The sequence below is a fragment of the Tinamus guttatus genome, unplaced genomic scaffold (assembly GCF_059628265.1).
Source record: "Tinamus guttatus ecotype Peru unplaced genomic scaffold, ASM5962826v1 Tinamus_guttatus_pri_ptg000327l, whole genome shotgun sequence".
Lineage (NCBI taxonomy): Eukaryota > Metazoa > Chordata > Aves > Tinamiformes > Tinamidae > Tinamus > Tinamus guttatus.
Window position 1 is genome coordinate 9,712,298 of NW_028288861.1, and position 20,023 is coordinate 9,732,320.

The 20,023-nt window shown below is 44.9% G+C and overlaps 1 protein-coding gene across 2 annotated transcripts in view; it reads left to right on the forward strand.

Annotated features, from left to right (window-relative positions):
* Positions 1–9,184: 9,184 nt before the first annotated feature.
* Positions 9,185–20,023, forward strand: part of ADCK1 (aarF domain containing kinase 1) — a 68,992-nt gene continuing 58,153 nt past the window's right edge. Inside the window, exons 1-2 of one of the 2 annotated variants that reach the window (XM_088529319.1) lie at positions 9,185–9,319; positions 12,111–12,194. In XM_088529319.1, the coding sequence (XP_088385445.1) occupies positions 9,194–9,319; positions 12,111–12,194 (210 nt within the window). In that variant the 5' untranslated portion in view covers positions 9,185–9,193. The remainder of the gene's footprint in view (positions 9,320–12,110; positions 12,195–20,023) is intronic. The other variant, XM_088529318.1, reaches the window with a different exon arrangement.

Here is a 20,023-nt window from a genome sequence, read left to right on the forward strand (position 1 = left end):
GTAGTCTCCCGGCAGCGTGGGCGGGCTGCCGCCGTGGCGCCGGGCTGTGAGGAAACGGCCGTGCGGCCAGCGAGCGGCCCCGAGGGCCAGCTCACGGGTGCAGGAAAGGCGGAGAGCATCGCCATCTGCACAGCGCGGGCTCTCGGCCGCTGCCGGGCTTGGTGTGCGTCTCTAGCTGCCGCAGCCAGCTTGGGGCTGGCACCAGGCATGCGACATCGGACACAAACTGCCACCTTGAGCGGCAGGCTGGTGTAAAATAGCAGTATAAAAGGCCCCTTTTCAAATATCTTGTCTATAAAAATGGTTTCCAGCAAGTTCAGTGGTGTAATGGTTCATCCAGCTGAAGGACAAGGTGTTGTAATAAAAATCAGAAAATATAATGCAAAGAGTTGGCAATAAAATTTCTTAATCTGGTATCTGGTCCTCAGACGCGTCTGAGTAGGACATGAGAGAAATGGGAAGGAGATGAAAACTGCTGTATAAATAACTTGTATTAGAATAAAAGCTTTTGTCTTAAATGTCAGGTGCTGTATACATTCAATAGGCATATTTTCAAATGATACATAGCGTTTTTTTCTAATGAAATTTCTAAAACATCTAGAGTGTTTTGACATAATCTTTAGGATTATGGTCAAAATGTGAAATAGGGAAAATTTCAGGGACTTTTAGTAGGTAGGAACTGGATGGAGCTTTAACAGGGATAAGATGCTACTAGTGCTAAGTGGCAATATTTAGTTCCATATAAAACAAGAAATATAGTTACTAATTAATAACTGCTATTAATGTGTTAATATCTAATGAAATACAGTGAGGAATCCCGTTTTGTTGGCCAGGTGCATCTAGAAGAGACACAGAAGCTGGCAAGAGAAGAATAGGGTAAAATGTATAAGATACAAACCTTCCTATATAAGATACAAATATTCTTGTTATAAATAAATGCATAAAAGCATTCCATACGGTAAGAGGCAGGAAGATAAAAGACAGACAAAAGTCCTGCAGACTAAATTAATCTGTTAGAATTTCTAGGATGGATGAGATTTAGAGGAATGTTAAGGGCAGATCTGCTGTAGTTCTGTGCCCAAAATCACACTGACTTTAGTAGGAATCCGACTTTGGGTTTGCACTGCAGTGATAGGAGCTGTGTCATCAGCTCTGTGAGCTCTGTGAATGACAAATATTTCCCTTTCTCTGGGAGAAAACTGGCCTGACAAGGCTAAAGATAGAAGATGTTGACATATATTGTTTATCAATAATTGTCCAAAGCAAAGCTCATCTGTCATATCTCGTAGCCATCTCCTTCAGTTGTTTAGCAACTGAATTGCTATTGTCACACATGGCAGTATTGCCCCCTGATTAAAGAGCATTCTGTCACCATATGAAGTTTGCATTATCTTTATCTCTAACTGTGATACTAGCCTCAGCTGAAAAAATGTCTTTTTTCTTTCTTACGTCTATGTTTCTCCTTCTTCCTTTGCTGTGATATATTATTTAATGCTGTTTGGTAAATATACAACTTGGTGAACTATTTTGTAGCACAGTTCGTCTGACAGCCACCATCCAGTATTGTTGTTCAGAAGGTAAAATTGTACCTGAGTAATCTGGTTCAGTTTCAACACTTGAGAGATGCTCCGTTGGTTTCCTCACGCTCCCTGCTTGTTCTTTTAATTTTTCTTTTTCCTCTTTGCAAACAATAAGCTGTTTGTGTTTGCAGGCGCTTATAGCTGTTTGGCTAGAAGCAACACCAGTTCCTCTGAAATTTTTTTTTTTCAGTTTAATTTTGCAGTTCAATTTTGATGTTTGAGATGGCTAATTTAGAATTTATGAATATGTAAGGCTCTTAATGCGTGGTAGAGTGGACCATATGGCATGAAGGGGCTCTACAATCATATTCAAAACCGAATGGATTTATAAATGTATCTCAGTCTTTTATTTTAGACTGCCAATCCAGCTGTGGATAACTACTTGTCCCTGTCTTGCAGAACGTACAGCATATCAAACTGAGAAAATGCTTAGATTTAACTTGTCAGAAATGGTTACTGGGATAAACAAAAATAATTTTTTGAGAAGTTCAGAACTCAAAAAATGTGTAAAGATTGGAAAAGTCAGCATCTTTTTTTTCAACATTTTCAAAATGAAACATTTAAACCCTGCTTTAAAACAATGTTTTTTGTCAAATTTAGGCTACTGGATTTTTGTTGTTGTTGTTTTTTAATGTGGAAAATTCTTAAAACCAGAACGTTTAATTTCTTCTCTAATAAAACTTCTTTTCATTTAGAAGAGGACTCTTTATTTCCTTGAAGTGGGATAATACTTTAGTTTATGTATTGGGTTAGCCACAGGACCAAAAGAAAATTACTCACTCAGTTGTCCTTGAACCTGACCTGATTCACCTTCTATTAGCTCTGTCTTCTTCTTCCCATGACATTTTTTGGCACTGCGCAGCACATGAAGAGACATGCTAGAGAGGTGGAGAACTGCTGGCATTTCAAAAAGCCAGGGATCATCCGTGGGAGTTCAACACTGAACAGGGGTATTTCTGAGGATGGGATATTAGGATTTACACCAGTCAACATCTTCATTGGTGATCTGGCAACCATTACAAAACCACTTCACAAAATCTGCAGTTGTCTCAAAGGATGGCAAAATGTTCAGTAATGCTGAGAGGAGAGTCACACCAGATTACTTGGTAAATGAGATGCATTCAAACAAACTGTGTTTTAATATTGCATCATGCAAACTGCTATAGCTGAAAGTAAGAAACTAGGGGTTAAGTACAGACTATCCTGGATACTGTACTATCCTGGATAAGAGTTCCTGAAAAGGATTTAGGATCATCATGAGAAGCCACTCAACGTAAAAGTACACTGAGTGAAGTAACATGAAGTCTGATGTGCACCGATAACAGGAACTACTAACTGGAAGTTGGAATCAGAGAAATTCAAATGAGACATTAGGCAGAAATATTTAACAATAAGAATGATTCACCTTTGGAATACCATGGGAAGTGCTCACTTTTGCATCTTGTACTATCTTATAGTCAAAGATATAAAGTCTTTAGACACTCTTTCATGGCTACAAGGCCTGCCTTAGGCAAATCTAAGCTCTGGGGGCTAATATAGAAATAGTAAGTTGAAACTTCACATTTCAGGAGCATTTCTTGTATTTCCTAGTTTTGGAGTTTTCGTGAACCAGACCTGGCAATTGTTCAAAGATGGTAGCTCTGGCCAGACCTCCTAAGAAAAAGCATTTATGCAAGGAATGGTTCTGAAATCCTTAAATCTGTTTTCCCAAACTATAAACCAGTATCTAGGAAAGAAGAATTAGTTCCATTTTGGTTTTACCATGATCCTTTCTACTTAGCATTATTGGGCAGCAAGCCAACAGGTTTCTATGTTCATCTTTTCAGAAGTACACCAAAATGGTCCTCTGTATTGTGAGTAAGGAGCTGAGGCTCTGAGGGATATTTAATCATCGGCATGCCTACCAGAAGGGATTTTTAAAATTTGATGTAAATACCACAAGTGATTTGGAAAACACATATTTTAATATGTATTTCTGATGCACTCCAGGAGTCTTTTGAGGTAGATTTAGGCTGTTAAATGCTCTGCACTTTTTTTTTTCTCTACTTCAGCACTTTTTACATTTGCAAATGCAGAATTAAATGTTTCGTGAAATATCTTGTAACAAATGAAGATGGCAATACAAAGTAATGTAATAAGCTATTGTTAATATAAGATATCTGTATGCCTAACCATCATCTCACATTGTGAGAAAAAGAGGATCGGAATAAATGATATTCTTCAACTCAGGGGATAAATTATGCCACAGGTAAGATGCTAAACAGTGAGAAAGAGGAGATTTATATAGATGGAAAAATTCAGCCACATGAGCAGCCCCTGCACTTCACATTTCCTCAGGGATTATAGACAGCATTGAGAGGAAAAATTCTAGCAGGGAAAAAAAGATCAAAAGGTCTATCAGTGCTTCGCCAAAAATCTTTAAATTCTTCAAGATGTCTGTATTATCTGATATGACTGAAAGGGAGGCTGTTTTAATCTGCATTATTTGCTACGCTTTGTGGAAGAGTAACATATCTAAGAAAGGCAGAAGTCATCTCATGTGCTTCTAGTATCTTCTAGACTCCACGGTGTTTTGTAAAGTTAATTTCAGAAACACTCTACTCCCAGCTGATCCACATCCTCTGTTCAAGTAGGACATGGTGACCTACTTTAAATTTCCCAAACCTGCAAGAGGCAGGAGGGTATCCTTCAGCCCCCATCAGCTTTAGAAAACCAAGCGGAGGGGCTACAACATAGAGCAAAGACCTTGATTCTCACAGGAAGTAATGAAAAGTGAAGGTTTTGATTTGGCAGCACATCTAAAGCACAGCTTTAAATGAAGCACATAACTTTCTGGCATCACATTCAGACATTGTTCATTACTGACACATAGGGCCTAGGGGCCTAAGGCAATGGGCATGTTTCTTTAGAGAGATGTTGTAGCCAAATGCTGTCTTTGTACAATATGATCTACAAGAAGGTCCTGTTCTAAAATCGGATGGTTGCCAGAGTCTGATATAAGGAAAAGCCTGCCAATCTACTTTTAAAGATAGACCAAAAATGTGGCGAGTTTGGTTTAGCAAGAGACCTGTGGGGGCATGTTAAACTATCCTGTGGAAGTCATTTTGTTCCCTGCTTCTCATATTGATTTGCACAGCTACCCACTGTAATACACTTGTTTTGTAGTATTTCTTCTGTCCTAACCAGAAAAGAACCAGAAAATACTTCATAAATTCAAATTTCAGAGATTTCACTGGCTAGAACTTCAGCTTCTCCAAATTGTCATAGTTCCCCTGACTTTCCTAGAGCTATGCTTGTTTGGAGATGCAGGGATCTGCCTCAGTATTTGTGGTGGCGACTCTCCACATGATGATAGGACAAAGCAGAAAAGCGAAGAGGGGTCCGTTGGAATGTGCTCTTCTTCCCACTGCACTAGTAACATTTTTTCCCTCATCTTTTGATGCCTTTTTGTTAAGCTAGTCCTCTGAGACCACAAAAATCACCATTATCACCTGCTTTCTGAGACTCGTGTGGTCTCCATCCCTGTGCTGCCTTCTCTCCCCACTACCACAGTCAAGGAATAGTCAGCTGTCAGAGATACTTTTGAGATATCTTTCTAGTTTTTACACCAAAAGGGATCTAAAAAAGAGGGTTGGTTCCTTGTAGGGAAAGCTAGCGTCCTCTGTTCAGGTGGCCTGGCTGTTCTTCCTACTCCAGGGCTGGGGATGGCAAAGCGGCTGAGTGTGGGTTGGTTTCAGCATTTCGTATTACTCACACCTGCAATGTAAATGTGTTAAACAAAAAATCAAAAGGAAATGCTTTTCCTCTGTCACAGCAATTCGCGGTAATCTGAGATCTAATTTATTCACCAGTTGAAAGGGAAAGGGAAATCAAGCCAGCATCTTTCATTTGAGCCAAGCACTTTTCTTGTGCACCCCTGCATAGGCTCACACAAAAGAGCTCTGATCACTCTAACGAGGTGCCGCTTCTAATTATAGAAGGGCTCAGCGTTGGTTACATAATTGCCCAGCGCACTTGGCACACGGCATTGTTATACTACAAAAGCCTCTTCTTTTTTGTCCACAGAGCAGGCCTGGCTTCAGCCTGTTTAACTGAGAGCTGCGAGAGACTTTTTCACTCACGGGAAGCAATCTCGCCTAGCTCCTCCGGGAGAGGCCTGTAAAACCCAGCTGCTCACCTGCCGCTTTTGCTGGGAAAGCTGCCGGCTTGTGATCTGTTAAGGCAGTGGATTCATATCCTGGGCTTGGTGTTCAGCAGCCCGGGCAGAAACAGCGCACTGTCATCAGGAAACAGTGACAGGGCTGGGGTTACAGGCTCTGTTTTGGATTCAGCTATGTGGTAGTGTGGTGGTTTCAAATGGATCTCCCACTGCTACAGCCTATACCAGCCTCATCCATGGAAGTCACAAACCTACATGCAAAAAGATCTATAGCAAAACTTGCACAGCCTGTAATACATCTAGGGATAGATCTTTTTCCAGCATTTCCAAGCCCATTTTATTTTGTGTTTCAGACTGGTTACTTCATGTTCAGCCTGTGTTCATTTCTCTCTCATTTTTCTAGCTGTACTTTTAGCACATCTTCCTCATTTTTGTTCATCCTTTTTTTAACATTGCCTTCTAAACTGCAAATCTTATTTCCAAAAAAAGAGTCTTCGCTAGATAATTTATTATGGTCCAAGAACCAAGCTGAGCTGCTCCACTGCACTGATATCAGTTCAGAAGCTCCCATCTGTCCAGGAAGGGGAAGAAACCTATGGAAGTGCAGCCAATGTGGCCATCCTATGGCCTGCAGCAGCAGCTAGCCCTGTAAGACCTGTATCCTCAGTGTGTTGGCAGGGTCATTACCTGTAACTCTGTCCTTCATAACAGCTAGGTGCCTTGTTTCTCAAAGTACCCCTAAGCTTATGTTCTTTAGGCATTCATGTTAGTGCCTGCTGAAGGGGACGGAGAAGGAAAGTGAGTCAGGAGGGGAAAAAAGAGGAGACAGACAGAGATACAGGAAGCAAAGGGAGTATCCAACAAATACTTGCAATGAGCTTTTGGGAAAAATATTTAATTTGTCCCTTTGCCCAGGGACAAAGTGAACAGGTCATCTTTACAGGACTGGAATAAAAAAAAAAAAAAAAAAGAAATTCATCATGGAAGGGAGGCCAGTCTTTAGGATGTCTGAGCACTGTCCCCGGTACTGCTCTTTCTTCTAGAAGCTGCTCCATGATCTTGTGTGTTTGTAAATTCTTCCCCTGCCCCCACTTTTTAAAATCTTGTCTCTACATTTTTAAATACAACTGTTTTCTCATAAATATGAATGGAAACAGAGTCAATGTAGTGATGCCTTCCTAATTTTATTTCAGTGTCTTCTGAATCCTCTTTGAAACCATAACCCTGAAAGGTTAATTAAGATTTGTTTGGTCTCATTCTCTTTTCATTTCTTGCATCCTTTAAAAGTATTTGTCCAAGGATTCATTGTGGTAGCTCTGTCCTAAACTCCATCCTAAATAATTATTCCAGCATGTTTTCCCAGGTATTATTAATTTTTAAGTTATCTTTACCAGAAAGATATGACTGGAAATCAACCTTAAGGAAGGAAGTTAAATCATAAATGCCAAGTTTCACATGGGCAACTGTCAAGTTAGATGTATATTCCAGAGAATGTAAATGCCTTATGCCATTTTTGAGAGTTCAGCAGCATTTTTCATTCCCTGCATGGTTCCTTCTCTCCCAAGCAAGGCAGAAAGTCCTATGCCTCTGTTCATTTGCCTTTTATTATCATCTTTATTTGAAGATGGCTTGGTGGAGAGATCGGTTTCGCATTGAACCTTGAATACGGTAACATCGATCATCATTATCACTTCTCACGGTGAGGGTACAGCGAGGGGCCCAGTGCAGCCGCAGCCCGAGGGGCGCAGCCCGCGCAGGGCTCCCCCCTGGCCGCGCTCCCGTGGTCTCGCCCAGGAGTCGGCGCTGCGGACGCTGCCGGGCCGCACACTACAAGTCCCAGCATGCCGCGCGGGGGAGGGCCGTACCATGTGCGAGGCGGGGGGGAAAGGCGGCTCGGCCTGCGGGGGAAAGGGCTCCGGCGAGGCGGTAAGTGGCGGCCCCGAGCGCCGGCGGCGGGGGAGGCCGCGGGCTGCGTAGGGGCCAGCGGGGGCCGCTGCGGGGCCCGAGCGCTGCTGCCGGCGCTTCCCCGCGGCCCGGCGGGCGCCCTGGGCTCCCGGTCCCGCGGCTGCTCCGGGGGCGGCGTCGCGGCGCGCGCGGAGCCGGCGGCGGGCGCGGTGTCACCGCAGCCCCTGTGTCCCCAGGTGCCAGTGGGTGGGCGAAAGGGAAAAAATGTTAGTTCCTCTGATTTTCCAGTAAATTGAATTTTGCAAAGCCTTACAAGGAACAGAAGCGTTTTAATTGAAAGCCTGTCGAGCCTCTGCTGAAGGACGCAGAGGTTATGCTAAATGCCTGCATGAAAGCGATGGAGATGGGTCCTCTTGCAGGAAGCCCCACACATCTCCACACCGTGACCGGAGGAGGGCGGCCTCCTTGGCAGTGCTGCTCTTTTGGGTTTATTTTCTCCAAGTTTGGTCTTGGGCTCAGAGAAGTCCCCATTGACCAGAGAGCCCTTCCTAGGGAGGAAGGCACCGGGTGGCGCAGGTTGCTCTGTCTGGGACTGGTGCCATGTGTCTTGGCTTTTCTGTCTCAGAGTTAACCTAGAACTTGTAAGGGAATAATAAAGATTGGCCAAAGTTCATGTGCAGCCGCCTCTTGTGTTATATTGGCCTGTTTGGCTGTTTATGTTACTATGAACTGTTTTCAAAAGGTTTCCTCATCCTCCACAGTGATGAGGAATCAGCCTGTATCGCATGAATTCGATGCTTGCACTATCTTCTAGCCTGTAAATAATGAACAGTCCTGGTGTAGGCTGTCCAGCACTTGCGCTTGCAGGGGACAGTGACTGTGACCGAGTCCTGCTTGGTCGCTCCGATCGGGTGCCCTGTGCGTCCCCTGCGCGTCGTGCAGCGTCTGCTGCCCATTGCTGGGTCAGACGCAGCCTCCAGTGAGGCATCGCCTTTGCTCCAGCATTCGGGGGCTGTTCATACTGAGGAGCCTCCACCGTGAGCCTGGCAGTGTCCAAGAAGTTTTGTGCTCTCTGATGTTGAAAGAGCTTCCTTTAAACCCTGTTTTATCTTCTAGCATTTCCTTAAAGTCCCCACAGGCCATCATACATTCAAAATACTTTGGTGAAGGGGCAGTGTACTGTTATGTGCAGAACTAACTTCTGCTGATCATGTGCTGCTTTGTTTCTTGTTGCTTGCCTGTTGCTGCCTGCATGTTGGTGCATGGAGAAAAGTTCTGTTGTGGTTGCACATGGTGTAGCACAACAGGATGCTCTTTTGGGCGTTTGTGGCCTCTAGAACAGTTGAGATAGAAACAGCAATGGAGTTAGAGCAGAGCAGCTTGTGTTCACTGCTGCCACATTGCTTGGAGCTCCTGGCGGGGGCAGTGAATTGTTAGTGGAGCAGAAACTAAAATGTGGACTTTTAAGTTGTGTGTGGCTCTAAACATTGGATCACTGTGTCTCAGATGGAACTGTTGCTGTTTTGTGTCTCTGCAGGGATTATCAGTCATGGCAAGAAAGATCTTGAAACTTGCCTCCTTCGCAGCGGCCACCACTGGCATTTACCTATATGGCAACAAGTTCCTGGATCCCAATGATTTTGGGGTTGTTCGTGTGGGCCGGGCCATTGCCACAGTAAGTTTTGTCCTAGTAACGTGAAGGAGGATTCTTAGGTGAAAAAGAGAATTTAAGAATTAAGAATTGAAGTTCACAAGAACTTGGAATTTTTTATATTGCCTCTCTACATTTCTGTTCAGCAGCTGGCCCCAAGATTTGGACTAGCAATGAGGAGCTCTTCACATTTTTGAGACAGTGGGGAGAAAAGAGGTGAAAACATGGAAGGAATAGAGCTATCATTTACACATTTTAGAAATAAATAGACTGGAATGCTGGTCTGTAGAGAACTTTCCCTGTGGATGGGTTGGGACCTTCAGAACTAGGGCTCACTTGGGCACACACGTATATTGATCTAACGTCAGGTACCTGGCTACATGGTCCTGTTGCTTTTAACAGTGACCAGACCATCATGTTTGTAGATGCTATTTGTTACACTAGAACATTTGATCTAAAGGATCAGGATGTTCGGTTTGGAGGAGGCTTTGTGGGGATGTTTCATGAGGAGTTTCATGAATGAGGATGTTTCATGGGGATGTTTCATGAGATTCCATGAGGAGTAGAGAACAAAGCAGAGGGGAGGCCGGTGGGAGGCAGCATCACTTGTGTGATGCCTCTGTCACTTCAGGCCACGCTCCCTGTCGCTTCCCGGCCCCAGCGCCGAGCAGCTGTCTGCCTGCCTATCTGACAAGCTCTAAGCACTTCGTTAATGGGTTTTACGGGGAGCCAGCTCCTGAGGGCAGGTGCAGGAAGAAGCAAAGCCTCATTGGCTCGAGAGCCATGCCATTTGTATGTGCAGGCTGCACCAGGAATCATGGGGAATGAATACTTGTTTTGAAAAGGTAAAGGCAGAAATACGGACTTTAGCAGGCGATAGCAGTTTTGGCCAGAGTGCACCATGTGTGTTTGCTTTCGAAAAAGGAATTTTCTGTTTCCTTTCGAATTCTCTGTTCCTTCTAACATATGGGACAGATGATTGTTTCTGAGAGATTCTTTAGTTTCTCTGCACCAGCGACCTCTCTCTTCCCAGCCTGGGGTCTGCTTTATGATGGACAGGCAGATTTCATTCTTCACAATGGAATAGGGTGGGTGAAGCCAACAGGGCAGACATGTTCATTGCTAAGAAGTTCTCAGCTCCCTGGACTGTTCTTTTGTAAATGATAGCTGAGATTGGGTAGCAAACAAGTTACGTTGGGGAGGGGTGGTATCTACATGGGTCTGTAGAGTCTGCCCTTCAATCTAACTGTGACAAGGCTCCTTGCTTGGATGCTTAACTCAATCTTTGGACTATATCCAGCCAAAAGCAGGCTGTAATTAGTAGACTGCAATTCTTAGAGCTAAATTCAGCAGCAGCAGATGCAAAAAAAATTAAGACAAGTCATGATGTAGCCAAAAAAAAGAAAAGAAAAAAGGGAATAAAAGAACACATAGAAATCAAAAAACTTGACCTAGAACTGCATTCTCAGGCCTCCAGACAAGTTTGATCTGGGTTTGATCGGAAAGATTTGAGTTTGCTCTTGTTTTAATCATGCTCATTTGTTCTTTGCAGAATTTCCCAAGAGGCCTGTCGAAGTGTCCTAATAGAAAAAGTCTTCTTGAGCCTCAGTTTAGGGAACTGGCACTTGCTAATGTGTGGGTAAACAGTTATTCAGAAGGAATGTTGTGCCAGGACCTCACAAAACCTGAGGGTAGTTTTAGGAGTGATGGAAAGCGTGTAAGGAGTTGAGAATTAAATGAGGCAAAGTGGAAGCCCACATCTTTGGCATATTTAACACTGGATTGATAGAAGATCAACTTAAGAAATAATATGGCAAATAAATGGCATATAAAATGTAAGGAATTGGATGAGCTTGTAAGCCTTTTTATGTTCCTAAGACACGGCCTCATTCTGTAGACAGCACTAATCTTAGATGAGAGTGAAGTCTGTGGTCTGGGCAGCATCAGATTTCAGATGCTTTCTGTGTTCTGGTAGAGCTAGAAACCTGGCAAGGCAGTTTTGCGTTTGCTGAACTTCTCTGAGGGTCCCCAGCTGTTTCAGAGCACGTCAAATGAACATTGTGTGCTGTAGCTGGAATGCATCTCAGACACTAGCAGCAATTTGGCAATGTCAGAGTTGCCTATCAGGATCATCATAATACTAATTTAGTGTTTAAGATTACGATGTAATTAGCAACTGCTTAATTAATTTCTTCTTCCTCTGTAATACAGGCCAATCTGTTAGCAGTTTCTTTTCAAGTTGGAGGTGATAATTACCCTCATGGACCAGAAATAAAATAAGAACAATCTCAAGCCTTCACCCAGGGCTGATTTGAACCTCCCTCCATTTCCAAGTTGTTCTTTGACTTGGAAATAATGCTTTGAAAGATTTTTCTTCTGAATGTGTTTCTGTGTAGCTGTGCAGCTCCTGAGTTCACCAGGGGCAAGCAAGCCCGAAAAGCCAGAGAAAAATTTTTAAATCCTGAAAAAAGGAAGTGCAAGAAAGTTCAGCTCCAGAAGGAAAGCCTATATCTGTTTGAAACTGCTTTCCCAGCTTGATCCTCTTTTAAATAGAGGCATCTTTGAGCTCTTGACTACTTCCCAGCTGTCAGTTTCAGCACCTTTGTCCCCAAACAGATTTGATCCCATTGCCTCTTTGGCTTTCCGGGGTACTATGATTGTGCTTTGTGTGCTTTTTCTGCCCACTTGCCATGTTGTGGGTGTAGGGTGACAGCAGGGCTAGTGTCCCATCACAGGATGGGCTGCAGTCCCTGTGGTAGTTGTTTTGTCCAAAACAACTGCAGAGCTTTCTGACTCTTTCTGGTTTCATCTGCAGACAGCGGTTATCACCTATGACTACCTGACCTCGCTCCGGAGTGTCCCGTATGGATCGGAGGAGTACAACTTCCTCAAGTCCCAAGTAGGTGGTGAAGCACTGAACTCTGTCCTGCTGGTTGGTAACAACAGAGACAACTGTCTGCACAGTGGAAATGATTCTTGCAGGAGCTATGGAGAAGGTCCCTCATTAAAGGTGGCCACATATAGTGTGTGCCTGTGTCCGTTAGAGATGGAGGTTCTCCATGTAGGAGGGGAGATGGGGTTGGGCTCTGTCCTGCCCTGTTCCTGGCTGCCCACGCTGGACGTGTGCAGGTCAGCTGCTGAGAGGGGCTTGCCAGTGGTGCCTTATCCTGCTTCTTGTTAGGTAATGGCTGTAAAATGAAGGTTAAAGGATTTAAGTAGAAGTATGGTGGAGAGGAGTTCACTGGGATGAATCAGGCTTGTAGAAGATCTCTGAAGAAATCAGAAGTAATGGGGCAAACACTTCACTGCAAGGTTGTCTTGTACTGTCTTTTGGTGTTACCAGTTAACATGAACAGAAAAAGCATTTCTAGTGAGAAGTATGATACAAAAGAAGGCACCTCTGCTCTGTCCCTCAGTCTGTGCTCCAATCTTCCTGCTTTTCGCTCCAGCCCTACACGACCTTGCAACACTTTGGTATGAAAAGCACTGTGTTTTGTGAGTGCACTTCGCATAGCCAGTGTCTCCTTGCTATTCTGGCTTAGGGACTCTTTCAGGTGGGAAAGCAAGCTGGAGCTGAATTATGCCAGACTGTGCAGTATGTCTGGAGTAAGGTGTTTAACCTCATTTCCCTGTGTAGTGCATGTAAGATTCAGGCCACTGGTGTACCTGCATTGCACGGAGTAGTGTTATCCAGGGCCTGGCAGACTGGGTGGGAACAGTAGTGGGACTGGCTTGTGGTGAGTGCCATTTCATGCCTTGTGCCAAGGCCTGCACCAGCCATGCTGATTCAGACAGTCCAGAGATAGAAATCTGTGGCATTGGGCTCCAGCAGGTTTTAATAATCTTCTGACAGGGAATCGACATCATCAGCATAATCTTAATTAAGAGTATTTGGGATAGGACGAAGGGCGTCTTCCCTGAGCTTGTTCTCATCCTCTCCTCCTGTCTAAAGATAGGAAGTTGTTGGGCTGTCTCCCGCTGAGTGAGTAGCATTGCTGCCCTAGCACGGACTGAGGGCAGATGCACTAGAGTCTGGAGCTTCACCTTCTGTCTGCCGAGGTTTCTGCACGCTCTGCAAGTGCCCCAGGGCACACACATTTGGGGCTCCTCCTTACACTTCGTGACTAGGAGACTGAAAATCTTGGCCAGTTGTGAGAGGTCTTTACAGTCAGTGGGATGAATTGGTGAGTTTTCAGGAGAGTTCTTGTTGGGCTAGGGTGCGTGGGACAAATCCGTTGCAATAAGCACTGTTACCTCTGTTCCTGGCAGTGCCAGTTCTGGTGATTGTGAACTTCCTTATGTAGAGCAGATCCCTTCCAGGCAGGTCTGGCAAAGGAAGCTGGTTTGGGCTGTTGTGGGGATCAGCAACTTCCAGACTCCAGAGCTGTCACTCTGGTACTTTCAGTGCCTCCAGAGGTCTATTGGGAACCCCTGCCTTTGACACCTGCTCTGCAGAAAAGCTGCCTGCAGCTTTCTCAAACGAAGCCAAAGCTACGGAGCTGTCGGTGCTGTGTAGAGCTTGTCATCTGGAAGCGGCTCCCAGCAGTCTGTGCACATTCCTGACCTTTGCTGCATGTCTCCATGGCCTCATTAACCTCTGTCACACAAGTCTGATGGTTTGTCGATTCCTGCTCCAGGCAGCTTGAAAGGGCCCCGGCTGCTGGCACTGCAGAAAGCTGTGTGGACCCTGTTGGCAGCTGGCACAAGCGGAGTCAGCCCCTGCGGGTGGGAGAGCTGGTGACCAGCGGCACATGTCAGTGTGACACAAGAGGGTCTTGTGGCATGGCCAACACTAGCCTTGAGCCTTTGGAACCCTAAAGAGAATTGAGCTGGGAGACAAATAGGAGGAAGTAAGTATAGGCATAGCATGAGTTGGGAAAACTTCAGTGTGTTGAGCATCCTGGTTTGTCCTGCTGTTGGCAGGTGGTTTTGAGGGACACCACTAAGCCTGACAGAAGCAGAGCTTGTGGGCTCTCTAGCAATCTCACTGCAGTGGATATGCCAGCAAAGTGTCACCTTTGCAGAGGAGAATAACTTCTGTGTTTAGAGACTCCTTCAAGTGGGCCTGGAGAATTGCTTGGCAAACCCTTTGTCGCAGTCTAGCTCCAAGAAGATGGCAATCAAGCTTTATACCATCTTGGAGCTCTGTCACCAGTCTCTGGGAGCTGAGTTTGGTAGGTTTGCACAAGTCACTTCAGGGCAAGAAGTTCTCCCACTGGAGTGGGTACTAAAGGTTAGTCACAGGATGGGGCCAGCAAGAGTCTCTGGCAAGAGTATGCAATGTGTGAAGGCTGCTCATCCCACTGCTGCTGTCCAGCCAGGACAGCTATTCTGTCCTGAATACATCTCCGGTGTTCCCAGGTATTCATTGTCCTTCTCAGTTTTCAGTCCTCCCAGTGAGGCCAAATTAACCTCCCATTTGTGTGCTGAGCGCTTGGAATTTTCTTTTAAATGTGTATATGAATCAGTTACTGATTTCCACCTACATTTTGATGCTGACCTTAGACCACAGATTCTGTTGAGCAGGGACTTGGAGACCACAGGATACAGATAGTGTGGGCAGGTCTGTATGCAGCTGCTTTGTCTCTGGCGAGGGAGGTGGTGCAGCTGCTTGGATGCTGGTGGTGCTTGGGTCAGGCTTGCTGCTGAGAGTGGAAAAGCCCTCCTTTCTGGGTATCTCCTCCTGGTACTCAACACTCTGATAGGCGCTACTCAAATGCAAATGATAAAGCTCCACTCAGTCTCCATGAATTCCAGTCAAACATTGAACTGGAACCTCCACATTGCTCATAGGCTCAGATGGGAGACAGGAAACCTCATCAGTAGCTCCAGTCCTTGAGCCTGTTGAGGCCAAACAGGGACATAGTCATTAGCAAACAGTTAAGCAGATTAAAAGGAAATAGGTTCCCCAGGGGCCCTTAGCCAGGTTCCCACTTAGCTCCTAGGAACCCTCTTCAATCTCACTCTGTTTTTCTGTGCCTCAGGGCCACTTTTGTTGCTAATGCTCTCAGCCAGATAGTTCTCAGCACCTTTTTATGGCCAGCAAATTGGAGAAATATTTATGATTTTCTGCGAGGAGATGAAATTTTGCCCTACATCCTCTGGGTTTGGCAATGTATATTTGGCACTTCTGCCTCTCTCTGCCTCTTCCCTCAGTCAGGAAATAAGAGAAGACATCTTCATGATGGTACTCGCAGCCCTTACTCAGCAACCATGGGGGAAAAAAAAAACTTTTTTCCCTTTATTGTTCCCATTCCTGTCACTGCCTGTAATAGGAGTGACCCTGCTCAAATGACCCTGCTTTATGTCCTTTACAGTCTCATTATACCACTGGTGGCTGGACCATATGAGTAATTTGACTTTTCTTAGGGTTAGGGAACCTGTCCTGGGTTGTCTGCCCTTTCCCTGCATACAATGGTAATGTCATGATGTGAAAGCCAGTGGTAAACCATCATTAAGCCCAAGACACTGGATGCTTCCTAGGATGTCTGTAGGTTCTGTGTCAGGAGTGCTGGGGGAGACCTGAGCTTTCTTGTCTTCACCTCTGGTTCATTAAATGGTTACAACTGTCTGTGCATGTGTAAGCCTGGGCATTTCTTCCTGCTTCTGCCCTGCTTGTACTGTGGATCAGAGGAGGAAGGAGGACGGTGCACTATTTCCCAAACGTGACTCTTCTTCCTTATTACTTCATCAAGAAACCACTTTTTTTTTTCTGTGAAAGGTTGCATCCCTCATACATTCCCCTGTCTCCTGAAGTGGTTTGTCTGATCTCAGCTGAGCCTTCTTGGTGACATTTCCACTGTGCTGCTTATCACTGGCACCTGACATCATCCAGCACCTGGATGTCTTCGTTGGCCCGGGGAGCACATTTCTGGCACCAGTTTCTGCTGATCCTGCTGCCAGCCAGGAGGTATCTCACAGCACACAATTCGTTTAAGGGCTGGTATCTGTGGGCTTCTAAGTTGGTTAGGAGGAAGATTCCAATAGGTCGTCTTGTGGATTTCAGCACTAGTGGGCATAGATGCAGATCTTGATCAGGGCATTGCTTCTTTTGGGTTCTTACGTAAGACAAAAATTTCTGCTGAAAACGTGGATATTGGTATATTTTTAATGGAGGGGAGAGAAAAGATCTCCTGTCAGGATGTCTCAGGAGACAGCAGGAATCTGTTCTTGAGTTAACTATGTTGGCTATGAAATTACTTTGTCAGGGAAAAGCCATTTGGGGAGGTTAATTAACATTCTTCCTTTTGAGAGCAAAGCTGGAATATTCTTATTCAAACTGCTGGATTTGGGGCTGTTGGTACCTGGGCAATTATTTGAAAGCTGCAACCTTATGCCATCATCCTACAGAATATGTTTGCTTGCTCCTGGGAGGCTTTTCCCAGCATCCATAACATTTGCTTTCACAGTAAGGTGGGTGTTTTCAAAGAAGAGCTTTGTCTCACAGTACATTTGCCTGACTGAAGGAGCCTGCTGCCCCTGAAAAGAGGATGAGTGGGTGTACATGTGTTTTTCAAAAATAGCCTGCAATTTCTGAGTAGCTCAGACTAGAAAAAGAGCCTGTGCCTTTGGCCCTCCCTCGTGATTCAGTAATACTGTGTGCCTTAAATAACAGAAAGCAATGTCCTGAAATATTTTCTTTGTGATGGAGCTGGACTGTGTCTGCAGAGGAAAGTCCCTGGGAGCTCTCCATGGCCCTCCTGCAGAAAAGCATCTCTGACTTGGGACTATGGGCTGCTCTGCTCTGCAGCAGCTTCAGGAACAGGAGTTTCTCAGAGAGAAGTTCCTTACTAATGTGTTTGCTCCGAGAGCTGAAGGAGGTGGCTATTTCTGTCCCTGCGGCCTTGGATGGCTGTGCTTGCCCTTTGCTGTGGGGCTAGTGCATCAACTGTTGGCTCTCCTTGGCTGAGCCTCAATCTGTGATGAACTGGAATGAGAGGAATCAAATGAGCTCCTATGCGACACTGAATAGCCATTAGGTGGCAGTGACTATCTGTCACCAAGCTGAATGGGTACCAGGAATAGATAGGTGAAAAGCTTCGTAGTCCATCCACAGTCTCTGAGCTGATCATGTGAGGTTGCCCTATTATTTGCTCCCCAGGATATCTCTTCATCTAAAAGGCATGGTCGATGCTAATGCAGTCTAAAAAAGCTACTGGCAGGGCCAGCTGGTGGTTTGATGACTCTACATTTGAGCACTGCTGTCTAGCAAACTTCCTGCCAACACATAAAGCATGAAAGCTTTGCGTTGAAAACATAAAACAAGCTGCAAAATAAATCTTCTAATTATAAGACACTTCCTTTTCCTCCCTCTCCTTTCTAGAGTGGTGTCAGCTGAACGTTATGGCCACAGCATCTCTAGGTTTTAATTTTGTAGCATTAGGACTGTCCACTCTTTGGGATGTGGGCCTGTGAAATAGGATGTTCTTCAGTCCTGTAGTTACTTATTCAGAGAAGTGGGCCATCTCCACATTTTTGGAGGAGGAAGGAGGAGAGATGTGAGGGGAAATAGGTGTTGTCTTATTTAATCTGCACATTTCTTCCTGGCCAGGCACCCTCATCTCTGATGTGCTCCAGACTCCAGGAGCATGTGTGTGAGGTGTCAGGCAAAGGGTTGCCCGACTGGTCCTGCGTCTGTCCAGCACCAACCCAAGCAGAAGTGAAGCTCGGCACCTTGGGAGCATTTAAGGTTCCCTCCTTCATGTGGGGCAGTCTATTCTCATCAAAATCCCAGAAGACCTCCTTACTTGTTTTGCTTGCAGTTTCTGAAGGGTATATAATAGATAGAAAACTGTGTGAGGAACATCTCAACCAGATGCATTGAGAAAGCCACAAAAAAGCTCTTGAAGGATTTAGAGAGCAAGGAACCTGTATCATGAGGAGCACTATGTAAAGAACAACTGGAAAGTAGAGAATCTTGTTTTATTTAATGTTTCGTCTACACTTTGAGTCACAACGTGAAGTGAACATTCAACAGTGTGAAGTCAGAGGCTTGGCAAGAGACAGCATCTGCTCTGAAAAGCTCATCGTTGAAATTTATTTCTTTATCTAGGTTTTTCACCCTTGATGAAGATTGTGCTAGTAGATAGGCATGCAGGATTTATCAAGAGGTTGAAAGCCTGAGAAAAGATGGAAGGAAATGGCAAGGAAGTGGAAATTGCTTAGGATGCCACTATAAGTAATTTAAGGCTGGTCCCATTGGCTTTGAATCACCATGTACAGTTGTTATGTTAATGAAAGACTAAGTAGCCTTGACCTCTTGGCCAGTTTACATAACTTGGTTGTTAAAGGCTGCCTTTAAAATCAATAGAGCTGACAGGTATCCAGTGTTTTACCTATTTTAAAAGCGGAAAGAGAGCTGGCTTAAGAATTGCAGTAATTTTATCTGAGAGAGGGAGGAATAGATACATAAAACCCTCAGTTGGTGTTTGAGACACATCAGTGCTTGCAAGGGTAAAGTGGGCTTCTCAGATGCTATGTATAGTTTGTCCTTTGAGTCCCTGTCAAGACTCACATTGAGGATTCTGTTCCCCTTCCAAAGGATACTCTAGTTAACTTGGAATAAAACTCCAGCCTCTGAAGGATGCAGGTTAGGAGCACAGAGATGTAGGTACAGGGATGAAAAGGCTGGTGGTGCAGAGGAGGATATTTCACATATCGGGCAGGCTGGAATTGTAAAGCAGGACTGAATACTGTAGATTTGCTCTGCTAAACCAGTGACCTTATCATATTCTCCCTAAAGTGTATCTGATAAAAGAATGTGCTGGAGGGTAACGCACAATTATCTTACCTGTCAAGCCAGTGTCTTCATTTAGGCTGTTAAGTCAGTACGAAGGGAATTGCTGCAGTGGGCAATGTCTTGCAAACACTCCTCTGAAGTTCTTGACAGGGCTGAAGACTTCTTAGTGGATCCAGACAAGCCCTCACCTAATTTGCACACTTGAGGAGAAGGTGTCTGCAAAGGGAACTCTGATTTCCTCTTCCATCCAATGCCTGAGGGCCAGGCAGGGTTCCGTTAGGCTGGAGAAGCCTCTTTAGGGCCTAGAAAAAGGGGAGATAAGTTTTCTGGATTGGAGCAGCTGCTGATTTAGTTCAGGGACACAGCAAAATGTACAGCTCAGTGCAAGGTTTTGTAGCTATCCCTTCCTTTATTGACTGGGGAAATTGTTTGCAGGTCCTGCCTAGGAATCTGTTGGTGTTAGCATATGTACATGTACATTTTTGTGCATGAGGACAGGCACGTCTGTCTGCTTGCAGATGTGTGCCTAAGTGTTCAGGGTGTGACTGAATCTGTTCAAAGAGCCACATCCAAGAAAGAAACAAAGGTTCAAAGATGGCTTCAGAGGAAGAGCATGGTCTAGTTATGCCAAATTTGAGTCCCACAACATGGTTTGAAATTTCTCTCTACAGATCTTCTCTCTTTTTTTTTTTTTTTTTTTTTCCGGAAAGTCCTGCCTTAGTGAGTGCAGATTCTGCTGATGAGGCACTGCTCAGAGCCATGTGCTGCGCCTTCCTTTGCAGCAGGATCATTTTGGCAGGTCTGACACCAGTAACAACTTGTTTTTGTCAGTGTACTGAGCTGTTGTGACCTGGGAGGGACCCACAGGGAGCAGATAAACATAGTGACAAGGGTCAACTTTATACAGCTTCCACTCTGTTCCTAGCCCCACGTCAACAATGCATCAGCCTGTGAGGCTGCACATACACACCTATGCACAACACTTTATG